The sequence below is a fragment of the Manis pentadactyla genome, chromosome 3 (assembly GCF_030020395.1).
Source record: "Manis pentadactyla isolate mManPen7 chromosome 3, mManPen7.hap1, whole genome shotgun sequence".
NCBI classification, from domain to species: Eukaryota; Metazoa; Chordata; class Mammalia; order Pholidota; family Manidae; genus Manis; species Manis pentadactyla.
The window spans coordinates 221,192,750-221,214,602 of record NC_080021.1 but is presented as its reverse complement, the minus strand read 5'-3'; the positions used below and the strand labels follow the sequence as shown (position 1 = coordinate 221,214,602).

Here is a 21,853-nt window from a genome sequence, read left to right as displayed (position 1 = left end):
CGGCGAGGCCCCGCCCTCCTCTGGGAGCGCAGAGCCCGATCCCCCGCGGGGTGGCTACGGGGGCAGTGGGCAGGGGTGGGGCACGGGGGTCCTGCGGCTGTTGGGGTCGGCCTCCTCTGAGTGTCAGAACGGAGATTTTAGCTAAGTACGTTTTATTTTCATGATCATGAAAAATCCCGTTGCTGATTTCACAGCAGCCTCTTGACATCGAGAAAATTTTTGTTTGAGGAAGTGGAGCACCAGCACCGAGAAGCTCCCTCCACCTGGGTCCCACCAGGTGCATGGCCTTCTCTCTCTGGAACCTGGCTTCCTTGCCAAACAGGGACCATGGGTCGTTGTGAAGACTAAAGTCTCGGTGTGCCTCCCAGTGGGGGTGGCTACGGGGGTGCCTAGCAGAGACCTGGACGCACAGTGGGAATGAGACAGAGTGGCTGTCCTCTGGTCACTGAGCACCCAGCCCCCAGGCTAACCCAAGGTGATAGGCCCTCCGGCTGACTTACAGCCTGCCTCATTGTGAACGCAGGTCCCAGGTTCTAGGATGTTCCCTGTCCCTTCTGGCGCAAGAAGCTCATATTGGGCCGGTAGGCTCCCCTTGTTACGTGTGTACACCCCTGCATTGAGCATTCAGCCCTCTGCAGCCCCTCCACCCCTTCAGCTCCCCTCCTTCCATCCCACCAGCCCTATGTCCTCCCAAGCTTGGCCATTCCAAACATCACACACTCCCTTTTCAAGTGCCTTGGCTTTGAGGTCTGCTAGAAATTATCTCTGCTGCCCAGCGAATTCTTGCTCATCCTTGAAAGCCCGGCCCTCTACCACCTCCCACAGGTAGCCTTCCCTCCTTAGCCCAGCTGGTCTCACTCCTCTGACCCCTGGGAGTTTGCTGATGGTGCAGCTCTGAGCAGAGGTTCTGGCGCCCTCACCGTGGGCCTGGTTCCGAAAGGCCGGGCTTCCACAGCTTTCTGTTGCCTGCTGGCCAAGCTAGTCAACCCAGAGTCCAGTGATGACCATCTGCAGTCCCACTGCTCTGATTTCCAGGGCCACCAAGGATCAGTCCCCAGACAGTTCAGCCCTAGAAGAGGTCACAGGTGCACAGCATACAGACCCTCTCTGGGCCTGGGCCTCCCTGCAGAGGTGAGTGAGGCAGTGTAAGTCCGGGGAGAGGAAATCCAGGGGCAGAATACCTCTAAAACCGAAATCAGTCAAAAGGAGAAATAAAGTTTAAAATACGTTTATTGCTTACAAACTGCAGTCCAGGGCCGTCTCTCTTTCTTGAGCCTGGCAGAAGCAAAATAAGAACTTCCCCTCACCTCTCAGGTACAGTTAAGCCCTTGGTTGCCCAGGCAATCACCCATTGACATGGAGATGAACTTCTCTCCACCCCTGAGGATATGCAGATGCACTAAAGCCAGGCGAGATACTCTGGAAATGTTACAATTTTACCCACAGGCAGACACCACAGCAGGGCTGCTGCACTGCCCTTTAAAGGGGCAGAGACCTGGCTGAGGAGACACAGGACGGGCACTGATCCAGGGCTTGGGTGGCACAAGGGGGACCCAGGAAGGAATTGGTGCTGTGACAGGAGCCACCACAAGCTGCAGGTGAGGCCCCTGCAAGGGAGGCAGTCTCGGGCCCACCCCTCAACTGGAAAGCTGGCTAGTAATGACCAGCAATGGCCAGGCTTTTGCTATAAGCAGGAGCAGGGCCCTAACAAGCAGACTCAGGGAGTCCTGGGTGGAGCTTGGTCTGCACAGCCCTGGGCATGCTTTCTAGGTCTTTGGGCAGGGGCTGGAGGAAGTGGGCCAGTTCCTGATCAGCTGGTCTTCTGGGCCTTCTCTGGTGGTTGGGCAGGCTGATCACACCTAAGATGATGGTCCCTCAGGGAGTCTGACTCCCACCTCTGTCCCAACACCTCAGTTCCTGATTCTCAGGCAGACTGGAAGCTGACCTAACCCCCTGGGTGGCATGGCTAGGTGGGGTGTCCTTCATTGCCCACAGGTCCCGGGCTGCCATCATACCCAGCCTACAGAAGAGAGCACTTAAGGGAAGAAGAAGGGAGACCCCCTAGCCTGGGGAAGCCAAGCCAGATATGACAGGCCAGCACCAGACCACATCCCCAGGATGGCCCACTGGGCCAGGATGGTGGTCAAGGAGACACAGAGTTCAGAAGAACCAACAGCATCTCTGTGTTGCAATGTGGTGGGCAGAAGGGGGCTTGCAGCTGGGCCCTCCTCGTCCACAGATCAAAGAAGGATTGGCCAGCCGGAAGGGTGGATGGTGGATTGTCCCATTCAGAAGGTCAGGAGGCCAGGCGAGGGTCACTGAGTTCCAGAGGGAGGCCTGGGAATGCCCCAGAGGGACAGGGAGGGTTCCTTGCCATAACGGCTGGCCGGCTGCGTCCAGTGGGTGCTAAAGCGTGCTGAAGGGGCCCGTGTCGTGGCGCTTGGGTCTTCGCACGCCCTGGATGACCACTCCGGGTGCTGAGGGGAAGCGCGAGTTATAGCAATCCTCCACGTGGTAGGCGGCTGGGCCAGGGGTGCGGGCTGCAGAGAGACAGGTCGGGGGGCCGCCAAGGCTACAGCGCCAGCCGCTGCCTGGCCCCCAGCTGCCTCAAGCCGCAATCCCACCCTGCCCCGGACTGGCCTGTCTCCGTGGCCTTCTTACAGTAGCTGACCCAGGAGTCGAAAGCAGGCGAGCGGCTCATGGAGAAAGCGGGCGGGCGCGACCTCTGCAGGCAGCACCCGGGAAGGATGTCGTAGGTGTTGGGGCTGGGGCGCTTCTCGGCCCCCGGGGTCTGCGGAAGGGCCTGAAGGTGGGGCTGGACATGGTGAACGGCACCCCCGACCCGCAGCTGCCCCAGGCGGGCGCGGGCCTCACGTGTCCTGGAGGCGGAGCGGCCGGCCCCGAGGCTGAAGGCCGGGAAGGCGGATCGGCTGAGCGGCCGGTGGTCTGCGGGCGAGGGCCGCTGCGGAGAAGGGGCTGCTGCTGCAGGACCGCCCGCCGACCGCAGGCCCCGCCCCTCGGCCCGCAGGCCCCGCCCCCTCCCCTCCCGCCGCACGTGCGATCCGAGCCCCCACCTCTGGCTCCCTTTTGAAGTCGGCTTTCTGCGAGACGGGGCTCTCCCTCTGGAACCATACGGTCCGCCACGCCCCGCGGCCGCCGCCCTCTGCAGGGGGCAGCGTGGTTGGGAGACAGGGCCTGTGCCGGAGCGCAGCCCAGGGGGCGGGCGCGGGCGAGGGGGCGCACACACCGCGGGCCGGGGGCTTGCGGCCGAAGCTGAAGTGCGGGTGTGGGGAGGACTCGCGCACGGAAGCGTCGGGCACCCGGTACGTGGTGGGCCCGGGGATATCCAGGTCGGTCACGACGGGGGGCCGCAGCTCCAGCACTGGCAGGAAACAAACTCTGGCTCCTTGGCAGGCCCCTCCCCGACCGTGCCCCGCCTCCCCAGACCAGACTGGGGCGGGGTCAGCCGGGACCCCCACTCACACAGCTCTCTCAGATTCCGGGTGCAGGGAGGCGGGGGCTCCTGGAGGGGACCCGTGTGCATCCTGATGCTAGCTGGGAACTCCTGCGCCTCTTGGGGCCGCATTTGGTCACAGGCGGCCCCTAGCTCCGGGCCCGACAACCTCACAGCAGCCTTGGGCCTGCAGGGGAGATGACAGCTGCCGGCCACCCAGCCCGGGGACCCAGGCCACCCACCCTGGCCGGCTCCCAGCCACCCACCGCCCTGGGAAGTTACCGGCTGGGCACGAGCAGCTTCTGCCTCAAGGGGCCATGGGTCCAGTGTTTGCCTCCATTGATGTAAAAATTTGCCAGGAATTTCACAGCCTTCTGGTCAAAATTCATTGTCAGAGTCTCTGGCTGCCTTCCCCAGGGGCACCTTGGGGTTCTGTGACCTCACTGGACCATCACTGGTGCCCCCACCCTGGTTGCCAGGGACTCCCTGGGGAAGGAGCACTGTCCAGCCCTAAAGGGACTGCTGCAGTGGGACCCCCAGAGAGGCCCCTCCCCTGAGCTGCCAGGTGGGACGGCCTGGCCAGAAGGACCTCTAACCTGCCCTCCTTGGCTCCCTTTCCCCTTCCCTGTCCCAACCCTTCCCCTTTCCTGGACTTTAGGGTCCCCTGGAGGGTCAGAGGCTACTCTAACGGGGCTTCTGGGAGGTGGAAAAGGAAGCGGGTGTTCTGGTCTGCCCAGCTGTGCAGGGCCAGCCAGAAGTGGTCCAAGGAGGCTCCCTGGAGGAGGAGGAGTCCCTCCACCCCCAAAACCCAACCCTTGGAAAAGCCAAGCAACAGCTGATGGGTCTGAGTGTATTGTGCTGACTTGAGGCAGCCTGACCCTGGAGCCACCTGGTGGCGCAGGCAGGGCCGAGGTGTGGGGGCCTGTCCTCTGCTTGGGGACACGGAGGCCAGAAGGTGTCATAGATAAGGCTGCCTAGGTCAAAATGCAAAGGAGCAATGGGCCTGAGTGAGCAAGAGCCCACCTAGGCATCAGGGTCCTTGCAGTGCCCTCTGGAGCTGACCAGCCTGCCAGCTCCAGCCCTGGCCTCAAGTAGTCCGCCGAGCAGGCCTAAGTCAAGGACTCAGCCCAGGAGAGCCCCCCCAACCCTGAGGCAGTCTCTTCCTCTCCTTATCTCTCCCATCCAGCATTACCTGGTCTCAGGGGCATCCCACATGGGACACGTTCCAACAGGATGAGGGGCTCACAGCCCTTTCTGTGCTTTGGGCACCTCTTGTGTTGCACAATGTTCTGTGAGGGCACAAGTGACAGGGCTGCAGATACAGCTTTGTAACAAAGCCCCTGTCATTGGTCCTTCGGGTCAGCTCTGATTTCTCCCCACAACAAACACTGCCCTGGTAGGTGACATCATGCATATGCCTTCAGCGGAATGTCGGTCATTTCCTCGGGATAGACTCCTACCAATGGGAGCAATGGGTCACAGTATGCAATGTCTTGTATGGACTCCATCTGTATCCCCCAAACTGCTTTCCAGACAGCGTTGCCCGAAGTGGGGCTTACTCTCACCACAACCCTGCCAGCAGTGAGCATCTGAAACTCATCATCAGCGTTTAAGGTTCAACCTTCTCTCCGTGTGTTTATTGGCTGTGGGTTGTTTTTTTCTTAAGGTGTTCACATAGCTGCATTTTTCTATTGGGGTGATAATCTGTCATATTCTCAATTTGTAAGGCTTTTATACTGACATCATATCTGTTCATAATCCTTGTTGCAACCTTTTTCAAGCTAGTAATCTGCCTTTTAGTAATGTTTATGCTATTTTTTGACATGTACTTGAAACGGCTAATCTTTTCCTTGATATTTTTATTGGTTTTTGTGCTTAGAAAGTCCTTCCTACACACACACATGAAAAAGAGTCATTTAAAATGGACAATAGTGCCCAGCTGTGGGGAAAAGACCCTTTAGGGAAGAGTCAGAATCCTCACTGTTGAGGCTTGAGATGCTACCTCCAAAATTCCCAGGGCCTTTCACCTGAGGAGAGGAGTTGGGATTGGAGGGGACTGCTTTTCAGTTGGCTGCTGGCTTCCTGGGGTGGCAAGAATCCAGGCCTAATCCCGCCCCCACTTCCCAGCAGGGCCAACTCTGCTGCACCGACAGTCAGTCCCATCTTTCTGAGCTCTGAGGTCCTCAGTGTGACACCTTCCCAGCCTGTCACCTGAATGGGCCTCAGTGTCCCACCTGTAAAATGGAAGCACCCACAGCATTAAGGAAGGGGCTGAACCCAGGCAGGGTCCAACAGGGCTGGGCCTCTTCACAATCGTTGCCAGGCAACAGGGACTCCTCTCAGGGAAGGGAGCAGGACTTGCAAAGGGGCTGGAGCCAGCAAAAGCAGAATTGAGGCAAGATGACAGCTAGTCAGAAACACAACCTCTTCACGCCAGAACCTCACTATATCCCCGGGTAAGTGCTGGAGCCCTGGAGGGAGGCTGGGGTTGCTGAGGCTGAGGCTGGGGGAGCGGGGCTGGGGCCTGAGTGCTTAAGACCCGCTGTGTGGGGAACTCCAGAGCCGAGGCTGGAGGGGCTTGGGCAGGGCTGCTGAGGGCCCAGGCCTGCCCTCCCTGCCGACTCTGCCCTGCAAGCAGAACCGGGGACAGCCCCGCAGCTGGCAGAGGCTGGCTGCATGAGCCCCGGACGCTCCAGAGGGCTTGACACTCTGAAGATGACATGGGCGCCCAGAGCTAACTGACTGCTGGAGGGCCAGGTGCCTTACTAGGTTCCCCGCTCCCTGTAGACAGTAGAACTGAGCCTTCCACGGAGTGGGTGTGCACACCTTCATACACACACATCCATGTGTGGGAAGGAGCCAGATCTGACTTTCCATGATGGTCTAGGAAAGGTGGGACTGGTGACAGACGCTGCAGAGGGCTCTTGCCCTCACACCTCAGCCTTATTGGGAGGTCACACAGGCCCCCCAAGCAGCACTGAACCACCAGAGCACCCCCACTTGGGGCCTGCACCGTGACGCCTGTCCCATTTTCCCATGCGATAGTTTTAAATGACACTCAGCTCAACCGTCACCTCCTACCAGCAGCCCTCCAAACTCTCCACAATCCTGGTCCCATACAGCTGGCGGCTGGCCTCCTGGGTGGCAAAAAGAGGCCAAATCCCCACAGTGCCTTCCAGTCCAGTGGCTTCCCTGAGCCTTGGCCCAGCGCAGACCCCGTCCCCATCCCTGGAAAAGCTTCCCCTCCTCTCTAAGCCCTTGTTGTTGGGTGGCCAAGTACCGGCAGGGTGACAGTCCAATGGTGGTGGGCCACGGAGTTCCCCTCCTGTGGGCCAGACCTGTTCTCGGTGCTTGGTATGTGCTGCCCATTCAAACTCAAGATCCCCAGAAGGCAGGTGCTGCTGGGACCTCCCAGTGTGTAGGTGAGGTCAGGTGACCTGCCAGTGGCTGCACTGTGCAGAGGCTGGACCCACACCCTGCTCGCTGTTTCTCCCGCTCTCCCCTCTGCAGCTATGCCGGCTTCTATCCACAGATGCGCTACCAGGTGGGGAACACCTATGGGCGCACCACAGCGCGGCTGCTCACAGACCCCAGTGTGCCAAAGAGCCCCTGCTCTGTGCTGTCCCCCATAGCCAAACCCAAGTTCGAGGACTTCAGCAAGCCCCAGCTGCCTTTCATCCCCTGCCGTGACCTGTCTGAGCCCGACGTCCCCCACTACACTGGTGAGCTGCCTGCCCACAAGCCCTGTGCATCCCAGACCCACCCTCCTGCCTGCTGTCACTCACGCCTGCCCTGTCCATACAGGTTTGAAGCCCCACAAGAACTTTGAGATCTTAGGCTGGTCCCCACCCCAGGAGGTGGACGCCCAGGGGCCATCGAGGCTGGAGAACATACCCAGGCAGGTCCTGTTGCCTGCAGGCTTACTGCCCTACCACCCCTACCCGCCATGCCTGCCAGGCAGGAAGGGGGACTCCAAAGATCTTGGACACCCGGGCCAGTGGCTGGCCTATGGGGAGGAGGGATGGAAGAGTACCACCCCCATCCTCAAGGCCCCAGGGCAGGACCAGGTAATTGGAAGATGCACTGGGACACAGTCTCACCCAAGCCAGACCCAGGGGTGGGGAGCAGGGGAGGCTGGGGCGGTAACTTGGCTCCTCCCCATCTCAGCTGTACCACCGCAGGAGGGATGAGTACCCACCCCCAGCACACCAGCATGAGACCCTAGACGTGGACAGGTTCCACAGGCTGCCCCAGCTGGACCACCCCAACCTGATCCAACGCAAGGCCATCTCAGGTGGGAACCTGGGCCTGGGCTGAGGGACACTTGCCCAACAAGGCTCCAGGGGCCCAGGCAGGATGAGGGCTGCCTGTGGACCCTGCCCTGCCCCAAAACTGCATTTTGGAGCCCAGCTTCTAGCAAGGCTGGAAACTCCTGCCTGCCGGTTCCTCAGTCCGTCCACAGGCCACAGAAGACAGTCAATGTCTAGGGAAGTAAAGCGGCCCAGCAGACTTCCCTGACACGCCTAGGGCCAAGTGGGTAAGCCCAGGGGAAGGGGGAGGGGACCTGGGACAGGACCCTGACATTGTCTTCCCCAGGCTACACTGGCTTCATCCCCCGGTTTGCCTGGGTGATGGGGATGAATTACCACGACAGCGTCACACAGGCTATGGACGAGTTCGACAGGCACCAGGTATGAGGATGAGGACCCCGTGCCCGGGCTGCTCCAGTGTCCAGCACAGCCTACAGGCCCCACACAGCAGTCTCCATACCCGAGTGGCCAGGGCCAGGGCTCAGCAGCTTCCCTGGAGGGGGCTGTGGAGGCAGACCTGCCTTAGAGCCCTGGGGATGGGGCTCTGCCTGGCCTGAGGAGGCTGCTCCCCCTGCTAGTCCTCACCTGGTCTTGACATCCTGCTCTAGAGCATTGGGAGGGGGGGGCAGACAGAAAAGACCTCTGAGATCAGCCACTTCCCAGAAGGCCCACCCCACCCTACCCCACCTCACCAGCAGGAACATTTTGCTCCCTGGCTGCCAGGTGGGGAAGGAAGCACATGTCAACACCTGTTCTTTCCCTCTAGTTCCTGTTCAGAAACCCCACCTGTGCCCTGGGGTCAAGGCTGCCCCCCACACACTGGCCCAGCACCACCATCTACAGCAGCAGGGGCCTGATACCCTTCTACATGGGGTTCATACCATGTGAGTGCGGTGGGCTCCTTGCCTGCCTCAGACAGCTCAGTGGCCAGGCCACCGGGGGAGGGCTCAGGTCGCACGGTTCCTACCCACGGGACCACTGGCACAAGGCCAGCTGTAAACCCCAGCTTATGTCCCCAGGGTCCGCTTGAGGTAGGATTGCCCAGCACCCTATCATTCCCCAGTGTCCCCCAAGGGACTCAACCCCCTGCACTTCAAGTGGCACAGAACTACCACCAGACCACGCTGGCTCTCTGGAGGTTTAGTGTGGACAGGACAGACCTACCCTCGGGAGGAAAGTGCCCAAGGCAGCCCGCCAAGCTCCTCCGAAGCCTGTGTTCGGCAGCCAGGCTGATCCCCTCTGGCAGTGCGCGCGTCCTGGGCACAGGACGAGCCTGGGAGCTCAGCAGCAGTGCTGCCCCTTGCAGCCATGCAGGACAACTATGGGCTGACATTCGGTAACAGTACCCGCAAGGCCTGTCGGAAGGAACTGGAGAGGCGAAACCAGGCACTATGAAAATGCTTTAATGATGTTGTCTGTACAGCATGTGATGCCAAGACAGGAAGAAGGGCAAGTGCACAGACATGAAAACAGGGTGTGAGTGAATAAAGAGTTCACATGGCTTCCACACTTTACCGGGTACAAGACAGCCTAGGCCACCTCCTCCTCAGCCTCCTCCTCAAACTCGCCCTCCTCCTCGGCCGTGGCGTCCTGGTACTGCTGGTACTCGGACACCAGGTCGTTCATGTTGCTCTCGGCCTCGGTGAACTCCATCTCGTCCATGCCCTCGCCCGTGTACCAGTGCAGGAAGGCCTTGCGCCGGAACATGGCCGTGAACTGCTCTGAGATGCGCTTGAACAGCTCCTGGATGGCCGTGCTGTTGCCGATGAAGGTGGCAGACATTTTCAGCCCCCGGGGTGGGATGTCGCAGACAGCTGTCTTCACGTTGTTGGGGATCCACTCAACAAAATAGCTGCTGTTCTTGTTTTGGACGTTAAGCATCTGCTCATCCACCTCCTTCATGGACATGCGGCCCCTGAACACAGCAGCTACGGTCAGGTAGCGGCCATGGCGGGGGTCACAGGCAGCCATCATGTTCTTGGCATCAAACATCTGCTGGGTGAGCTCGGGCACTGTCAGGGCGCGATACTGCTGGCTGCCCCGGCTGGTCAGTGGGGCGAAGCCTGGCATGAAGAAGTGCAGGCGGGGGAAGGGGACCATGTTGACAGCCAGTTTGCGCAGGTCGGCATTGAGCTGGCCGGGGAAGCGCAGGCAGGTAGTGACCCCACTCATGGTGGCAGACACCAGGTGGTTCAGGTCGCCGTAGGTGGGTGTGGTCAGCTTGAGGGTGCGGAAGCAGATGTCGTAGAGCGCCTCGTTATCAATGCAGTAGGTCTCGTCTGTGTTTTCCACCAGCTGGTGGACCGAGAGGGTGGCATTATAGGGCTCCACCACCGTGTCCGACACCTTGGGCGAGGGCACCACGCTGAACGTATTCATGATCCTGTCAGGGTACTCCTCCCGGATCTTGCTGATGAGGAGGGTGCCCATCCCGGACCCGGTCCCTCCCCCAAGGGAGTGGGTCAGCTGGAAGCCCTGCAGGCAGTCACAGCTCTCTGCCTCCTTCCGCACTACATCCAGCACTGAGTCAACCAGCTCCGCACCTTCCGTGTAGTGCCCCTTGGCCCAGTTGTTCCCAGCACCACTCTGACCTGCAAAAGGGAACAGCCAGTCACTCTCTGGCCAGGCATGCAGTCACCCCTGGTCACCTGGGCCAAAAATGCCAAATAACACGCCACGTGGTGACACGGAGAGCTTATGCTCCATATACACCAAGTAGTGGACCCCCGAACTGATAAAGCAGCAACCTGCCCGGTTAAAAACTACATTAGGAATCAGGCTGAGATGGCTTAACGATGGGCCAGCCCCTCCCACAGGCGGCCCCTGCCAATTCCCAAGGACAGACGAACCACCACTACCTCCAACTCGTCGTTCCCTGCAGGGAGACTACATCTGCAGGCTCCTTTCCTGCAGCGGACAGCTGGGCCTCCAAAGCCGCTTTAGGGGAGGGGATTGAGTGACTGAAAGGGAGGAGGGTGCCCAGGGGCCCTGGCTTGCGCTCAGGAGACAGAGCGGACTAACACCTCGGCTCTGCGGTGCTGCCGGTGGTGACCTTGGGCACCCCTGGACCTCTGAGCCGTCCTGGCTACCAGGCCGCCACCCAGCCCCCACCCGCGCGCGGCTCACCGAAGACGAAGTTGTCCGGCCTAAAGATCTGCCCGAAGGGTCCCGAGCGCACGGAGTCCATGGTGCCCGGCTCCAGGTCCACGAGCACGGCGCGGGGCACGTACTTGCCACCTGCGGGGGCGGAGGGCGTCAGCCAGGGGCCGCGGCGCGGCAGCAGACTGGGGAGGGGCGCGGGGGCTCACCGGTGGCCTCGTTGTAGTACACATTGATCCGCTCCAGCTGCAGGTCGCTGTCGCCGTGGTAAGTCCCAGTAGGGTCGATGCCATGCTCGTCGCTGATCACCTCCCAGAACTGCGAGAGAAGCGGGCGGCCGCGACCGGCTGAGTCACGCCTGGCCGGGGCCGGCTCCGCCCCGGACGGGCGAGCCTCCCCTCCCCTCCCCCACCGCCGGCCGGTCCCCGGGGGCAGCCCGCCGCTCCCCCGCCCCGCGCGGCCGCAATGCGGGGCGCTGCCCGCCCGCCGCCGCCATCTTTCCCGCTGCCCGTCTGCTCGCAAGCCCTTGCCAGGCCCTGGTGCCCCGCCACCCACCTTGGCGCCGATCTGGTTGCCGCACTGGCCAGCCTGCAGGTGCACGATCTCCCTCATGGCGGCGGCAGCGGCGGTTTCTGATGGACGGGTACAACAGCTTATACGCGGATGCGCAGTGTGCTACAACTGACGCTCTTCTCGCACTTATATAGCCGCGGCGCCCGCCTCCTGCAGCCTCCTATTGGGCCTCCGGAACGAGGCTGGCAAGCAACCTCGTTTAATTGGTTTTGGTCCCGTCAGTCAAGCTGCCTAACGCCCGCCTTCCCAGCGCCATTCTCTTTCTATTGGTCAGCCGAGGCCTCGGCTCTCCCTATCAAAAATGCCCCACTTCGTGCGCGGTGCTCTATCCATTGGGTGTTTCAAATGATTGATTTGTCCTTTCATTGGCTGGCTCCGGAGAGCACGCCGATGGGCTGGCGTTATTGGCTGAGCAGACCAGCGTCCAGGTAACCGCCGCAGTGCCGAGGTGACGCGCGGGCTGTGGGCGCGGGCTCCGGCCGGCCGCGGGGGTGGCGGGGGCGGCGGGGACGGCGGGGGCGGCGGGGGCGGCGGGGGCGGGAGGTCGCTCCGGGGAGGGAAGGGGTCGCAGCCCGGGTGAAGGCGGGCCGGTCGCTCGGGCCCGTTACCACCGTGCGCCTTCCCGCGGGCGGCCGCCGCGGGCTGTCGCGAAACGGGGTCTCGGAACAGAGGAGGGGCGCGGCGCCTGGACGGACGGGCGGCCTTGGCCTCGCGGGGCTCCCTCCTTGGCAGTCAGGGGAGGGAGCACGTGGGCCGCTGCGCCAGATCCAGGCGGGGGACCGCGGTACACGGAGGGCAGGGCGGCGCCTGCCCGGTCCGCGCTCTTGTTGTGGAGACGCACTGGCTCCGCGCCTGTCGCCTTGGTGCCGCTCCAGGAGCGCACTGAGCTGCGTGGAGACGAGGGCGGCGCCCAGACCTCCCTGGGCGCGGGCGGCCCCGAACCTCCGGGCTCCCAGCCCTGCTACCCCAACCACGCATCAGCTTGCCTTAGCTGAGACATGCCCTTACATTTCCCCGATTTATATTTGGGCAAAAACAAGCTCACAAAGGAAGGGTAGTTAAATTACATGTGGTTGTGCCTTCAGTCGTTTAGAAAACTACCTGCACTACATTTTTGTATTTACAACGAATAAATCACACCGTTGGGTCTACCTGGACTGCCTTCCTTGCCGTGGCCACTGAGGCCTCTATGGATTCTTGTTTTCTCAATGAACTTACCCTCCTTTGCCCGCTCCTGGGGGGCTGTTGGGGGATTACCTGGTTATGTATTTTCCTCTCTCTAAAGGGAATGTGCTCCCTCTGGGCCCTGGAATACGCAATACCGCGGTATCATGGCACTCTGCGGTATTACAGCGTATCACGGTACACAACTGAAACTTAATCCGGGGATGGAATCGCTGGGACAAGCAGCGCGCTGGCGCACCGGTTAGCCTTGCAGTCCCCTGGAGAGCGGTCTGCAGCCTAGGTCCTCGAGACTGCAGTCCGACCCGGAGGGTGAGTCAGCGTGTGGAAGTGCAGGTCGGGGACAGGCTCGCTCCCCTGCTGACTGGTCCAGCAAGGCTGCCCCCACAGGCTTCTTCCCCACATCCATATGTGGGGTGTGCAGGGCTGCTGTCTGGCATCCTGGGGTCCTCACCATGCCCGGCAAAGCAGCCTAGCTGCCCAAGCAGCAGTCAGTAAGGCCCCAGCTCTGCAGCAGTCACATCTGTGGGAAAGGGAGCAGCTCGGATTTTCCCGTGAGCAGGTGCCCAGAGTGCTCTTTAAGGAGGTCATCAAAGCCTTCCCTCCTCACACCCCCAGCCTGTGGGGCCTAAGACCCCCTCGTGGAAAAGGCCCCCTTATTCCTGTGACCAGTGCCCACAGAGCTGGGAGTTCAGCATGGTGCCATTTTATAGGTAACAGAACAGACCTGCCCTCCTAGGTGTGAGCCCAGAGCTCTCTGAGGCACCAGGTGTTCTGCCTTGCCAGCCCCCTACTTTCCTGGGAGGTGGACACTGGAGGGCACAAGGCTGCTGCGCAGGGCTGGAAAGGGGGCACTGCAGGTCCCCACCCTGAGCCTAGGATGTTCCTGCCACAGTGGCAATGTAGGCCTGAATGGGCTGGAGGGCCAGCCAGGGGCCCGGCCCCAGTGGGGGGGCTTGTGGACGGGCAGCCACACAGGGACGTCCAGGCGGGAGCCATGCGAGGAATGGGAACCCAGCCCTCCACCCCACCTGCTGCTGTTGGAGGCGTCCACAACGACAGCTCTGTTTACTGGTGTCCATGGTCCCAGCGGGAGGCTGTGTTACCGCCAGGCAGGAGCAGCAGGCAGACAGTCCTTCACGGCCTCAAAGGACCCAGTGGTCAGCCTTTGTGGGTGGCCTCATCTGCCCCAGAAGGAGAGGTGCATGGAGTGCTTCCTTCTCCTCTCACCCCCTCCCTACTGTGGGGAGGGGGAGCCCTCTCCATCATCTCCCCAGGGAACGCCAGCAGCCTCTCCTCTGGGGACTTCCTTCAGAGGGACTGTGAGGCTAATATCAGAGCCCCAGGAGCATCTGAGGGCAAAGAAGTGTGGGGGGGGGCATCTGGAGTGCGTGAGACTGCCCCCGGGGGATCGGTTCTCTAAGGTGATTTTGACTCTGAGAACAGGTGGCTACTTCCTGGGCGGGCAGGGAGCCCCAGGCTAAGAGGCCTGGTGGGTTGCTGGGAGGACAGGGGAACCTGCAGGGAGGTCAAAGGAGAGGGCCCTGGACAGGAACTGGCCCTAGGGCTCTCTCAGGCCTCATACTGACCACACTGGCTAAGCAAACCCAAGGGGCTGGGAATGTGCCCCCACATCAGGCCAGTGTCCCTGGACTGGGAGGAAGTGACTGGCCACAGCAGCCCACCAAGAAGGGGCAAACCAGACCCGTGACTGGGGTCAGCCTGTGTGCCCCGCGCCCTGTGTGAATCTGGGTGACAGATGGGATTTACTCAGAGCTTTCTTTCCCCCGTGGCGTGGGGCTGTTGGGCTGGGGCTGTGGACAGCCCTGAGCTGGATGGGCAGGGAGGCAGCCTCCTCCTCGTCCGGTGGCCTGCCAGCGGTCAAGCCCCACGGTGTGGGCTGCAGGGAGCGTGGGGGTGGCTGGAGCCCTGAGTGCACCCCCAGGTGGGGCACAGTGCTCGGTCTCACTGCCCTCACCTGGACCGGTGGCCTTTGCCTACTGCCTTGTGGCCAAGGGATTTTGCCTGTAATGTGGGCTCCAGGTGCAAGTGGGGCCAGGGGTGAAGGGCAGGACCCGCTTCCTGGTGGATCTTGGGCCACTGAGTGCCTGCCTGGCCCGGCCCAGGCAGGAACCGAGGAGTCTCCCACCCTTGACACCCATTCCCTCCTCCCCCGGAACTTTACCCAGCCTGGAGAAGGTGGGCAGAATGGGTTGGGGGTGTCACCTCCAGGCCACCAGGCCCTCACTCTATCCCCTCCTAACTCCCCCACACACCAGCGGAACTCAGGGCCCTGACAGCAGGCTGCCTACACCCGCGTGGGCCTCCAGGCACGCATCCTTGGGGGCAGGGTGCGTGGGAGCCCACAGGCACTGCCTCCCCAGACCCAGCTGCTTGCTTCAGGAAGTCTCCATGCTCCAACCAGATGCTGCTTGGTGATTCTGTGCTGGGAGGCCGCAGAGAGAGAGTCAGCCTGGGGTTCAGGATCCGCGGGGTGCTGCCCCCCCAAGCACAGCAGGTGCCCACGCATTTTTTGCCGTGAGCCCCTGACTGTCTGCTAGGGGACAGTATCGGTGCACGTCCATCTCCAGTCCTCCTGGAGCCCGGCTGGGGCCCTCCCCAGGTATCCCCTGTCTAAGAGTGAAGACCACCCACACCTGGGACTCGGCCTCATTTATTTGCAAAGAAAGCCAGCCAGGTCACTCAGAAGTCCTCTGCTCCTGGGATTCCCCTAGGACACCCAGAGGTCAGTGGGGTGGGGGGCCTGCCCCTCACAACTGCTGGGACGCCAGGACCTCGGCGTTCTCGTAGCAGTAGGCCTCCTTGGTGGCGGCCTGAGGGGAGCTGCAGGCCCTGCAGGGGAAGCAGCGACCCACCAGGCGGTCCCAGGGCTCCAGAGAGTGGAGCCAGAGTGGGAGCCAGGCCCAGGACCGCAGACAGCTGGGCAGCCAGGCCGGCCGGTGCCGCCGCAGGACATTGATCAGGATGACGAGGAGCACCAGCCCTACCAGGGGCCCCCCGACGGCAGCCAGCGCCGTGCCTCCAGCCAGGGAAAGCCCAAAGGCAGCCAGTGGGAGCAGCAGGAAACTGAGGAGCAGGTAGGCGATGGCCACCCAACGGTAGCGGGCAGTCAGGTCTCCAAAGCCCTTGGCCAGTGGGATGGGCAGCCGCAGGATGGGCACCACATACCACAGCAGGATGCCAGCCAGGTTGAAGAAAAAGTGGATGAGGGCAACCTAGAGGGAAGGAGGCCAGGCAGGGGTCAGGAGCCCGGGCTCCCCAGGATGCCCGCCTCTCCTCACCTCTGCAGAAAGGGCACTGAGCCTGAAGCCTGTCTGGGGTCCTGACCACTGGCTGACACAGGCCAAGTGGGAGAGCAGGTTCCGGCCAGGCGCAGGCAGGCTCCTCCCGCAGCCCCCCACCCCCACCTTTGGGGGCAGGGAGCCCAGCCTGGCACCCCAGTGTGGTGACTGCATGGAGCCAATCCTGGCTGGCTTGGCTTTAGCTTGCACGTGCCTCAGGCCTGGTGACCCTTTCTAACCCCTGGGTGGGAATGACCACCCAAGTCCCAGGCTCTGGCTTGGCTCTGAAGGGGAGGAGGTGCTGGGCCCCACGCGAAGGGAACACAGCCCCCTCCAGGGGTTGCTGGACTTGAGGTGTTGGTGCAGCGGCGCAGTCTGGAGGGCTTCCTGGAGGGGGTAGAGCAAGCAGGGCTCTGCACTCGGAGAGTCTGAGTGGCTGAGATGGAGCAGAGGCAAGAGAGCAGGTGGGGGCGGGGAGGACCAGCCGGGCTCATTTCTTCTTGTGTGGAGCAGCCTGGCAACATCTGGGCTCTCAGGAGCCGGACCTGCCCAGGTGCCCAGGCAGAGGTGGAGGGGAGAGAAGTGTGAGCCAGGGCACTGGGCCACCGAGGGGGTGGCTCAGGGAATCAGCAGGACTAAACGGGACTGGGTGCTGGGCGTGCAGCTAGAGAGAGGCGTCCTGGAGGCAGAATGGGGACAGGGGCAGGGGCAGCATGGAGCACCCAGCACAGGTGGGGCAGCGCTTCGCAGGAAGATGGCATGCTGTCCAAGAAGGGGCCTACTGGATTAGACGGCTGGTCGGGGGGCATCCTGGAGGTGGCAGAACAGAAAGCCCAAGGCCCTCCAGGGTGGAAGGCCTCAAAGGAAACCCAGCCAGGAGCACAGGGCCGGGGGCGGAGGGGAACGTGTCCCTTGAAGGAAGTTAGGGAGGGGCTGACAGAGAGAAAGGCGAGAGCACCCCAGGACCACACAGTCCTGGAACTGGTGAGGTCGCTGGGGGTCTGAGAGATGCCCAGAGGTCCCCTGGGGCCCGAGGTGGGGCTTCAGGTCCTAGCAGGCAGCCATCCCAGGATTGCCCCCCGGGCAGGTCTTGCACCTCCTGCCCACATGGCTGGACCAGAGGGTACTGAGGGCAAGGGATAGCTGAGGGCTGGTGTTGGGAGTGTGAGGGGCTGGGGGCCAGGAGGGGTGGGGGCGCAGTACCTGGATGGCGCTGAGCAGCCGGTCCACAGGGCTGGCCAGGGCAGCCAGTAGGGCCGTGGTGGTGGTGCCAATGTTGGAGCCCAGGAAGAGGGGATATGCCCGCTCCAAGCTGATCACCCCGACCCCTGGGGGAGCCTGGGGTCACCATGGGGCCCTAAGCCCCTGCTCCTGAGGCTGGGCGCTCCCATCATGCTCACCCATGAGGGGCACAATGGCCGCTGTGAAGACACTGCTGCTCTGGAGGAGGAAGGTCAGGCCGGCACCCACGAGGATTGCCAGGTAGCCACTGAGCCAGCTGAACGGGAAGGGGAATTCTGGGGGTGGTGGGAGCAAGGTCACCGGCCTGGCCCCCCGGGTCCCCCGCATCCATCCGAGTGTCCCCACGCACCAGCATTGATGACCATCCTCACGGCCTGGGCTACGCGGCCGCGCAGCACAGAGTTGAGCAGCTTGACGATGAGGATGAGGCAGGTGCAGAGCACGAGAAGGGAGGCAGCCAGCAGGATGAAGCCCACAGCCAGGTCCGTGAGTGTCGTGCCCACGAACAGGTGGTGGCCTGGGGGCAGGGGGCGGGGGGTAAGTGGAGGCCAGTGCGCAGGGCGGGTGGGGGCTGGGAGCGCACGCTGGGCCTCACAAGGCAGCTGCTCCACGGTGGCCGAGCTGCTGGGCTCCGGGCAGGGGCCAAGGGCATCTGTTCCGCAGTCGCCGCTCCCCGAGGTCTGGGAGGTGAGGCAGGGCAGGCTCAGGACAACCCCGAGCAGGTGGGGCTGGTAACTCAGCAGGCTAGAGGCCGGGGGTCAGAGGCACCTCACCGTCGGCCCCCTGGTGCCGCACCATTGCTTAATGAGACTGCTGTTGGTGGTATTGCCTGTGGCGCTGTGCATGATCACGTCAGTGTCCAGCTGTGGGACAGGGTTGCCTGTGCAGGGCCAGACACAGCCCTGGCCCCTCCACCCCCCTCTCCTCAGACATGCCCAGGCGAGGGGCCTCGGGAGGGCGGCAGCCTTTCTCACCTGCACAATGAGGTGTGTAAGCGGCTGGGTCAGCACCTTAAGGATGTCAGGAGTGTGCGCCCCGGCTGGCAGGCTGGCAGTGCCCAGGGCCAGCGCGCTGAGCTCCTGCAGTAGGGCTGTGGCACTCTCCAGAGGCAGCAGGATCAGCACGGTGAGCCAGTTGAAGAGCCCATGCACCGCCGAGCCGCCAAAGGCCCTGCGCACATTAGGACTGCCTCAGCCCCTGCGGCGAGGGCAGCCCCAGCCCCCACACCCCACCTACCTCCGGAATGCGTCGCGGTCCCCCGACTGTGCCATCGAGACCAGGGTGCTGGTGATAGACGTTCCCACGTTGACGCCCATGATGATGGGCACAGAAGCCTGGACGGTCAGCACTGTTGGGGGTGCTGTGTTAGCCTCTCGTGCCCACCTGCCCACCACTGTCCCGGGAGGGTGGGGGCACTTACACTTGGCAGCCACCATGCTGACAACAATGGAGGAGGACGTGCTGGAGCTCTGCACCAGAACAGTGACCAGCACGCCGATGACCAGTCCAGCCACGGGGTTGGACAGCACCACGTTGTCCTTGAAGATGTCTCCAGCCACTTGGCCTACACCCGGGAGGGAGGTGCACTGAGGCCACGGAGGGCATGCTGCCCACCCCACGCCCAGCTGCCCAGCCACTCACTCACCGCTCAGCAGCTGGAAGGCCAAGCTGAGGATGTCCAGGGAGCAGATGAAGAGGTACAGATTGCCCAGAAGCCCACAGGCCTTGAGGAAGCCCACTGCCACCCGGAGCACCCTGCTGGCCGAGCTGAGCTCTGAGGGCACCGGGCAGCTGTGCTCAGCCAGCCCTGCCCCTGCTGGCCCTGCCCAGCACCCCTGCTGGGCCCCTTCCTCCTCTTCCCACAGGGCAGGGTCTGGGGGCCCCTCCTCTGTTTCTTTGCAGAGCACCCAGCAGACAGCCCCAGCAGCCTCCCAGAAGCCTTCCAGCCAGCAGGGGTGGCAGGGGAGGTGTGCGGTTGAGCGGGCATGCTGTAGGCAGCCAAGCTGGGTCCCCACGGTGGTCGTGTGCATGGCGGTGGGTCTCCTTGTGGCCTTTTGGGGCAAACCACCTCCCTGCTCTCTCTCCCCAAGGATGTGCTCCACACTCAGACCCTGGGGAGCCAGGGCCCCATCTGGCCAGTTACCACCCACACGTACCTTTCCAGGACTGGCTAGTGTCCTTTAGCTGGGGGAGGGCCCAGGGGTCTGTGTCTCCCTCTCCCAAGGCAGGGGCAGGACTGCAGGGCCCTGCAGGGGTTCGGGTCACTAGAGCCAGGGACCCAGATGTTTCCTGGATAGCCCCAGGTAGGGGCAAAAGTGGGTGGGGGGAACCCTGGCACCAGCTCAGGCGAGAGACGGAAGCGGGGAACAGGAGGAAAGGAGCCTCCAGTTATTGGGCCAGAGTTGTCAGGAGCCCCACGGGCCCTCCAGGGGGCGGCTGGAGCGCCTCTGCCCACTTATCCAGAGCAGTGGATCAGGGGCTGGGTGGCAGGCTGAGGCCTGGGCTGGGGGTTTCCTGGTACCTGCATTGCCCAGACTCCGGTCCACCAGGCCAAGAGTGGGGAGGGCCTGGCCACTTGCGAGGGAATTCGGCATGGACTTTGGGCAGGGAAAGACCCAAGCCAAGGCCGGATCTGCTGGTGGGAAGGGCAGGTCAGACTCATCTCCCCCTGCCCCGCCAGGCCCTGGGGTCCCCTGACCTGAGTCCTTGGCTGCTGCCCAGCCTTCCCACCCCCTGCTAGCCTTGGTGATCTCCCCCTTCCTCCATCTGCAGGGGGCTGGCTATAGTGACCTCAGGCAGCTGTCAGGTGAGCCCCGTCCAGTTTTGGGGGCAGCGTTGAGGAGGCCCTGGCTCGCTGGTTCCCACGCTGGTTGTGGCTGGAAGAAGGCTGGGTGGGTGGCCGAGGGCACAGGGTGCTGGGGAGTGAGCTGGAAGGGGCTGGAGCAGGAACCCAAGGACCTCTCCTATCTTGTCATCAGGGACACTGCAGATGGTCCCAGCTTAGACTTTGGCATTTGATACCAAACAGTGACGTCTCTGCTGGCCAAGGGCCCCACCCCGGTGATGGGGGCAGGGCAAGGGGCTCGGGTGCCCCCACCCCACCTCAAGGCTCCTCCTCAGCCCACTGAGTCTGGAGCCCCCACCTCATCCTCCACCCCGACCCCCTCCTAGTTCCCGGGGACTGGGTGCCGGGGGCTTCCTGTCACCTCTCTCTCCTGCTTGTTCCCAAGCTGCTCTCTTTCCCTCAGCCCTGGAGGCTCTGGGTTGGGGGCTTATGCCCTGGGCCTGTAGGTCACCCAGCCCTGGCCCCAGTGTCCCTGGGCCCCCGCCTGGTCCTAGGAGCTCCTACCTGTGTAGTGAGGGGGCACCTGCAGGGAGGAGACACAGGGCAGAAGCAGCTGCAGGTCAAAGATCCACTGGGCGCACATGACCTGCTGTGTATGAGCCCCATTAATGTTTACCCAGGAGTCAAGGCCCCCAAGGGGTACCCGTTGTAGCCATGGCACCTGCCTTGTCCAGGTCCCCCTTCACCCTCGCGCAGGTGCTCCGGCCCCCAGCCCAGCCCTCTTGGCATGCAGTTCTCGCCGGACCAGCCTGGAGCCAGGCCAGGGGTGTTGCAGGCCAGTGCCCAGGCCCTCGGGGCTAGACTTCCACCAGCACATGCCTGGGTGACGTTCCCGGACACCTGCCTAAGGCAGGGCGGGAGGTCTGCTTGGCAGGTGGGCCCCTAGGGAGGTCTGCCCCGAGCTCCGCAGACTGCATCAAGGTCCTCCCTACCCTGGTCACTCGGTGGGAGGGAAGCCCTTTGCACCAGGTGGGTGGGTGGGGCACCAGCCCGAGGTCATCCAGTTCAGATCCGGGTTCAGGCTGGTTCGGCCCGGGCAGAGCTCCCAGCAGCGTGGAGGGCTCCAGGCCTCCACTGCCAGGGGAGGAAGGTGAGGCCCATCTGCTGCCCAGCCCACTGCCCAACCCCACTGGGGCCAGGAGACTTGGCCTGCCCACTTTTCTCCCCAGCTGGGTCCTAACTGTCCCACCATTTGTGGGATGCCCCTTTTTGGGGTCAGTTTCCTTCCTGCCCCTGGGATGCCAGGAGGAAGAGCTGGGCCTGCCGGTGCCAGCCCCTTTGCTCCCCCTTGGGCCTAGTCTCCCCAGGGGCCCTCCTACCACCGATTGCTGTGTGCATGGGGGACTTTGTCCCAGGGAAGGAGGAGGTTTCTGAGTGTCCTCTTGGCAGATTCTCTCGTCCTTCCCAATGCGGCCATCCACCGTCCAGGGGCTCCTGAATGATGTTCCTGCCCAAGCAGGGATGGGGATGTTGCAGGCTGACTTTGGGGGTGTCTGGGTCCATAGCACCTGCTCTGGCCCCTCTGAATTGTCTGTGTGGTGGCCACTTGGAGGCAGAGAGAAGCTGAGGGCCAGCAAAGGGTCCAGTGTGGGAGTGGCCCTACTGACCTGTGTGACCTCAGGCAGGTCCTCACCTTCTCTGGGCCTAGAGCTGCCCCACCCAGAGCCCTCTCCTTGGACACCGGTTGCAGGTAACTTTGTGCCTGCAGGGGACCCTCCTGGAATGGTGCACACCCTGGGGCTCAGTGACCTTTGTTGAATGAACCAAGCAGGGCTACTTTGCAGGCCAGGAGGCGGCTCCCCTCTGCTGGCTCACACCTATGGTACGTTTTACACGGGAGGGGGCA

The 21,853-nt window shown here is 62.7% G+C and overlaps 4 protein-coding genes across 15 annotated transcripts; 1 reads left to right on the top strand and 3 right to left on the bottom strand.

Moving 5' to 3' along the window:
• Window positions 1–1,222: 1,222 nt before the first annotated feature.
• STPG3 (sperm-tail PG-rich repeat containing 3) lies at window positions 1,223–3,843 on the bottom strand. The gene is made up of 5 exons (XM_057499425.1): window positions 3,737–3,843; window positions 3,484–3,641; window positions 3,075–3,382; window positions 2,662–3,016; window positions 1,223–2,540 (listed from the first exon to the last, which is right to left on the bottom strand). The coding sequence occupies exons 1-5, from the start codon at window positions 3,841–3,843 to the stop codon at window positions 2,407–2,409; spliced, it is 1,062 nt and encodes a 353-aa protein (XP_057355408.1). The 3' UTR covers window positions 1,223–2,406.
• A 2,011-nt stretch (window positions 3,844–5,854) lies between these two features.
• CIMIP2A (ciliary microtubule inner protein 2A) lies at window positions 5,855–9,159 on the top strand. Of its 2 annotated transcripts, XM_036900871.1 has the most exons (7): window positions 5,855–5,910; window positions 6,965–7,176; window positions 7,259–7,521; window positions 7,622–7,748; window positions 8,051–8,145; window positions 8,531–8,648; window positions 9,071–9,159. In XM_036900871.1, exons 1-7 carry the CDS (start codon window positions 5,855–5,857, stop codon window positions 9,157–9,159), a joined length of 960 nt encoding a protein of 319 aa, XP_036756766.1. The 2 variants fall into 2 exon arrangements, 1 of the variants encoding a protein (XP_036756766.1); XR_008996724.1 differs by lacking the exons at window positions 5,855–5,910; window positions 6,965–7,176; window positions 7,259–7,521; window positions 7,622–7,748; window positions 9,071–9,159 and adding an exon at window positions 8,784–9,061 and having other exon boundaries at window positions 7,982–8,648.
• TUBB4B (tubulin beta 4B class IVb) lies at window positions 9,152–11,643 on the bottom strand. The gene is made up of 4 exons (XM_036900848.2): window positions 11,419–11,643; window positions 11,073–11,181; window positions 10,891–11,001; window positions 9,152–10,355 (listed from the first exon to the last, which is right to left on the bottom strand). Exons 1-4 carry the CDS (start codon window positions 11,473–11,475, stop codon window positions 9,295–9,297), a joined length of 1,338 nt encoding a protein of 445 aa, XP_036756743.1. The 5' UTR covers window positions 11,476–11,643; the 3' UTR covers window positions 9,152–9,294.
• Window positions 11,644–12,899: 1,256 nt separating this feature from the next.
• Window positions 12,900–21,849, bottom strand: SLC34A3 (solute carrier family 34 member 3). Of its 11 annotated transcripts, XM_036900780.2 has the most exons (13): window positions 19,953–21,849; window positions 19,684–19,794; window positions 19,319–19,408; window positions 18,808–18,936; window positions 18,583–18,726; window positions 18,399–18,510; window positions 18,137–18,332; window positions 17,936–18,025; window positions 17,758–17,842; window positions 17,512–17,679; window positions 17,321–17,437; window positions 17,124–17,248; window positions 15,277–15,854 (listed from the first exon to the last, which is right to left on the bottom strand). In XM_036900780.2, the coding sequence occupies exons 2-13, from the start codon at window positions 19,754–19,756 to the stop codon at window positions 15,390–15,392; spliced, it is 1,794 nt and encodes a 597-aa protein (XP_036756675.1). In that variant the 5' UTR covers window positions 19,757–19,794; window positions 19,953–21,849; the 3' UTR covers window positions 15,277–15,389. The 11 variants fall into 11 exon arrangements, 8 of the variants coding, with proteins under 8 accessions (XP_036756674.1, XP_036756675.1, XP_057355280.1 ...); XR_008996720.1 differs by adding exons at window positions 12,900–13,141; window positions 13,650–15,059 and having other exon boundaries at window positions 15,495–15,854; window positions 18,808–21,849; XR_008996721.1 differs by adding exons at window positions 12,900–13,141; window positions 13,691–15,059 and having other exon boundaries at window positions 15,495–15,854; window positions 18,808–21,849.
• Window positions 21,850–21,853: the final 4 nt, after the last annotated feature.

Bases quoted from the DNA above. Each gene is read 5' to 3' on its own strand.
- STPG3 (XM_057499425.1), bottom strand. From the start codon at position 3,843: ATGAATTTTGACCAGAAGGCTGTGAAATTCCTGGCAAATTTTTACATC. The intron at 3,642-3,736 runs GTAACTTCCCAG...TCTCCCCTGCAG, and splicing joins AAGCTGCTCGTGCCCAGCCG to GCCCAAGGCTGCTGTGAGGT. The intron at 3,017-3,074 runs GTGGGGGCTCGG...CTGCGGGCCGAG, and splicing joins ACTTCAAAAGGGAGCCAGAG to GGGCGGGGCCTGCGGTCGGC.
- CIMIP2A (XM_036900871.1), top strand. From the start codon at position 5,855: ATGACAGCTAGTCAGAAACACAACCTCTTCACGCCAGAACCTCACTAT. The intron at 7,177-7,258 runs GTGAGCTGCCTG...CTGTCCATACAG, and splicing joins CGACGTCCCCCACTACACTG to GTTTGAAGCCCCACAAGAAC. The intron at 7,749-8,050 runs GTGGGAACCTGG...TGTCTTCCCCAG, and splicing joins CCAACGCAAGGCCATCTCAG to GCTACACTGGCTTCATCCCC.
- TUBB4B (XM_036900848.2), bottom strand. From the start codon at position 11,475: ATGAGGGAGATCGTGCACCTGCAGGCTGGCCAGTGCGGCAACCAGATC. The intron at 11,002-11,072 runs GTGAGCCCCCGC...CCGCCCCCGCAG, and splicing joins GTACTACAACGAGGCCACCG to GTGGCAAGTACGTGCCCCGC. The intron at 10,356-10,890 runs GTGAGCCGCGCG...TCCCTTTTGCAG, and splicing joins GCCGGACAACTTCGTCTTCG to GTCAGAGTGGTGCTGGGAAC.
- SLC34A3 (XM_057499296.1), bottom strand. From the start codon at position 19,192: ATGCACACGACCACCGTGGGGACCCAGCTTGGCTGCCTACAGCATGCC. The intron at 18,333-18,398 runs GTAGGTGGGGTG...TAATGTGCGCAG, and splicing joins GACCGCGACGCATTCCGGAG to GGCCTTTGGCGGCTCGGCGG. The intron at 18,026-18,136 runs GTGAGAAAGGCT...CCTGTCCCACAG, and splicing joins TTACACACCTCATTGTGCAG to CTGGACACTGACGTGATCAT.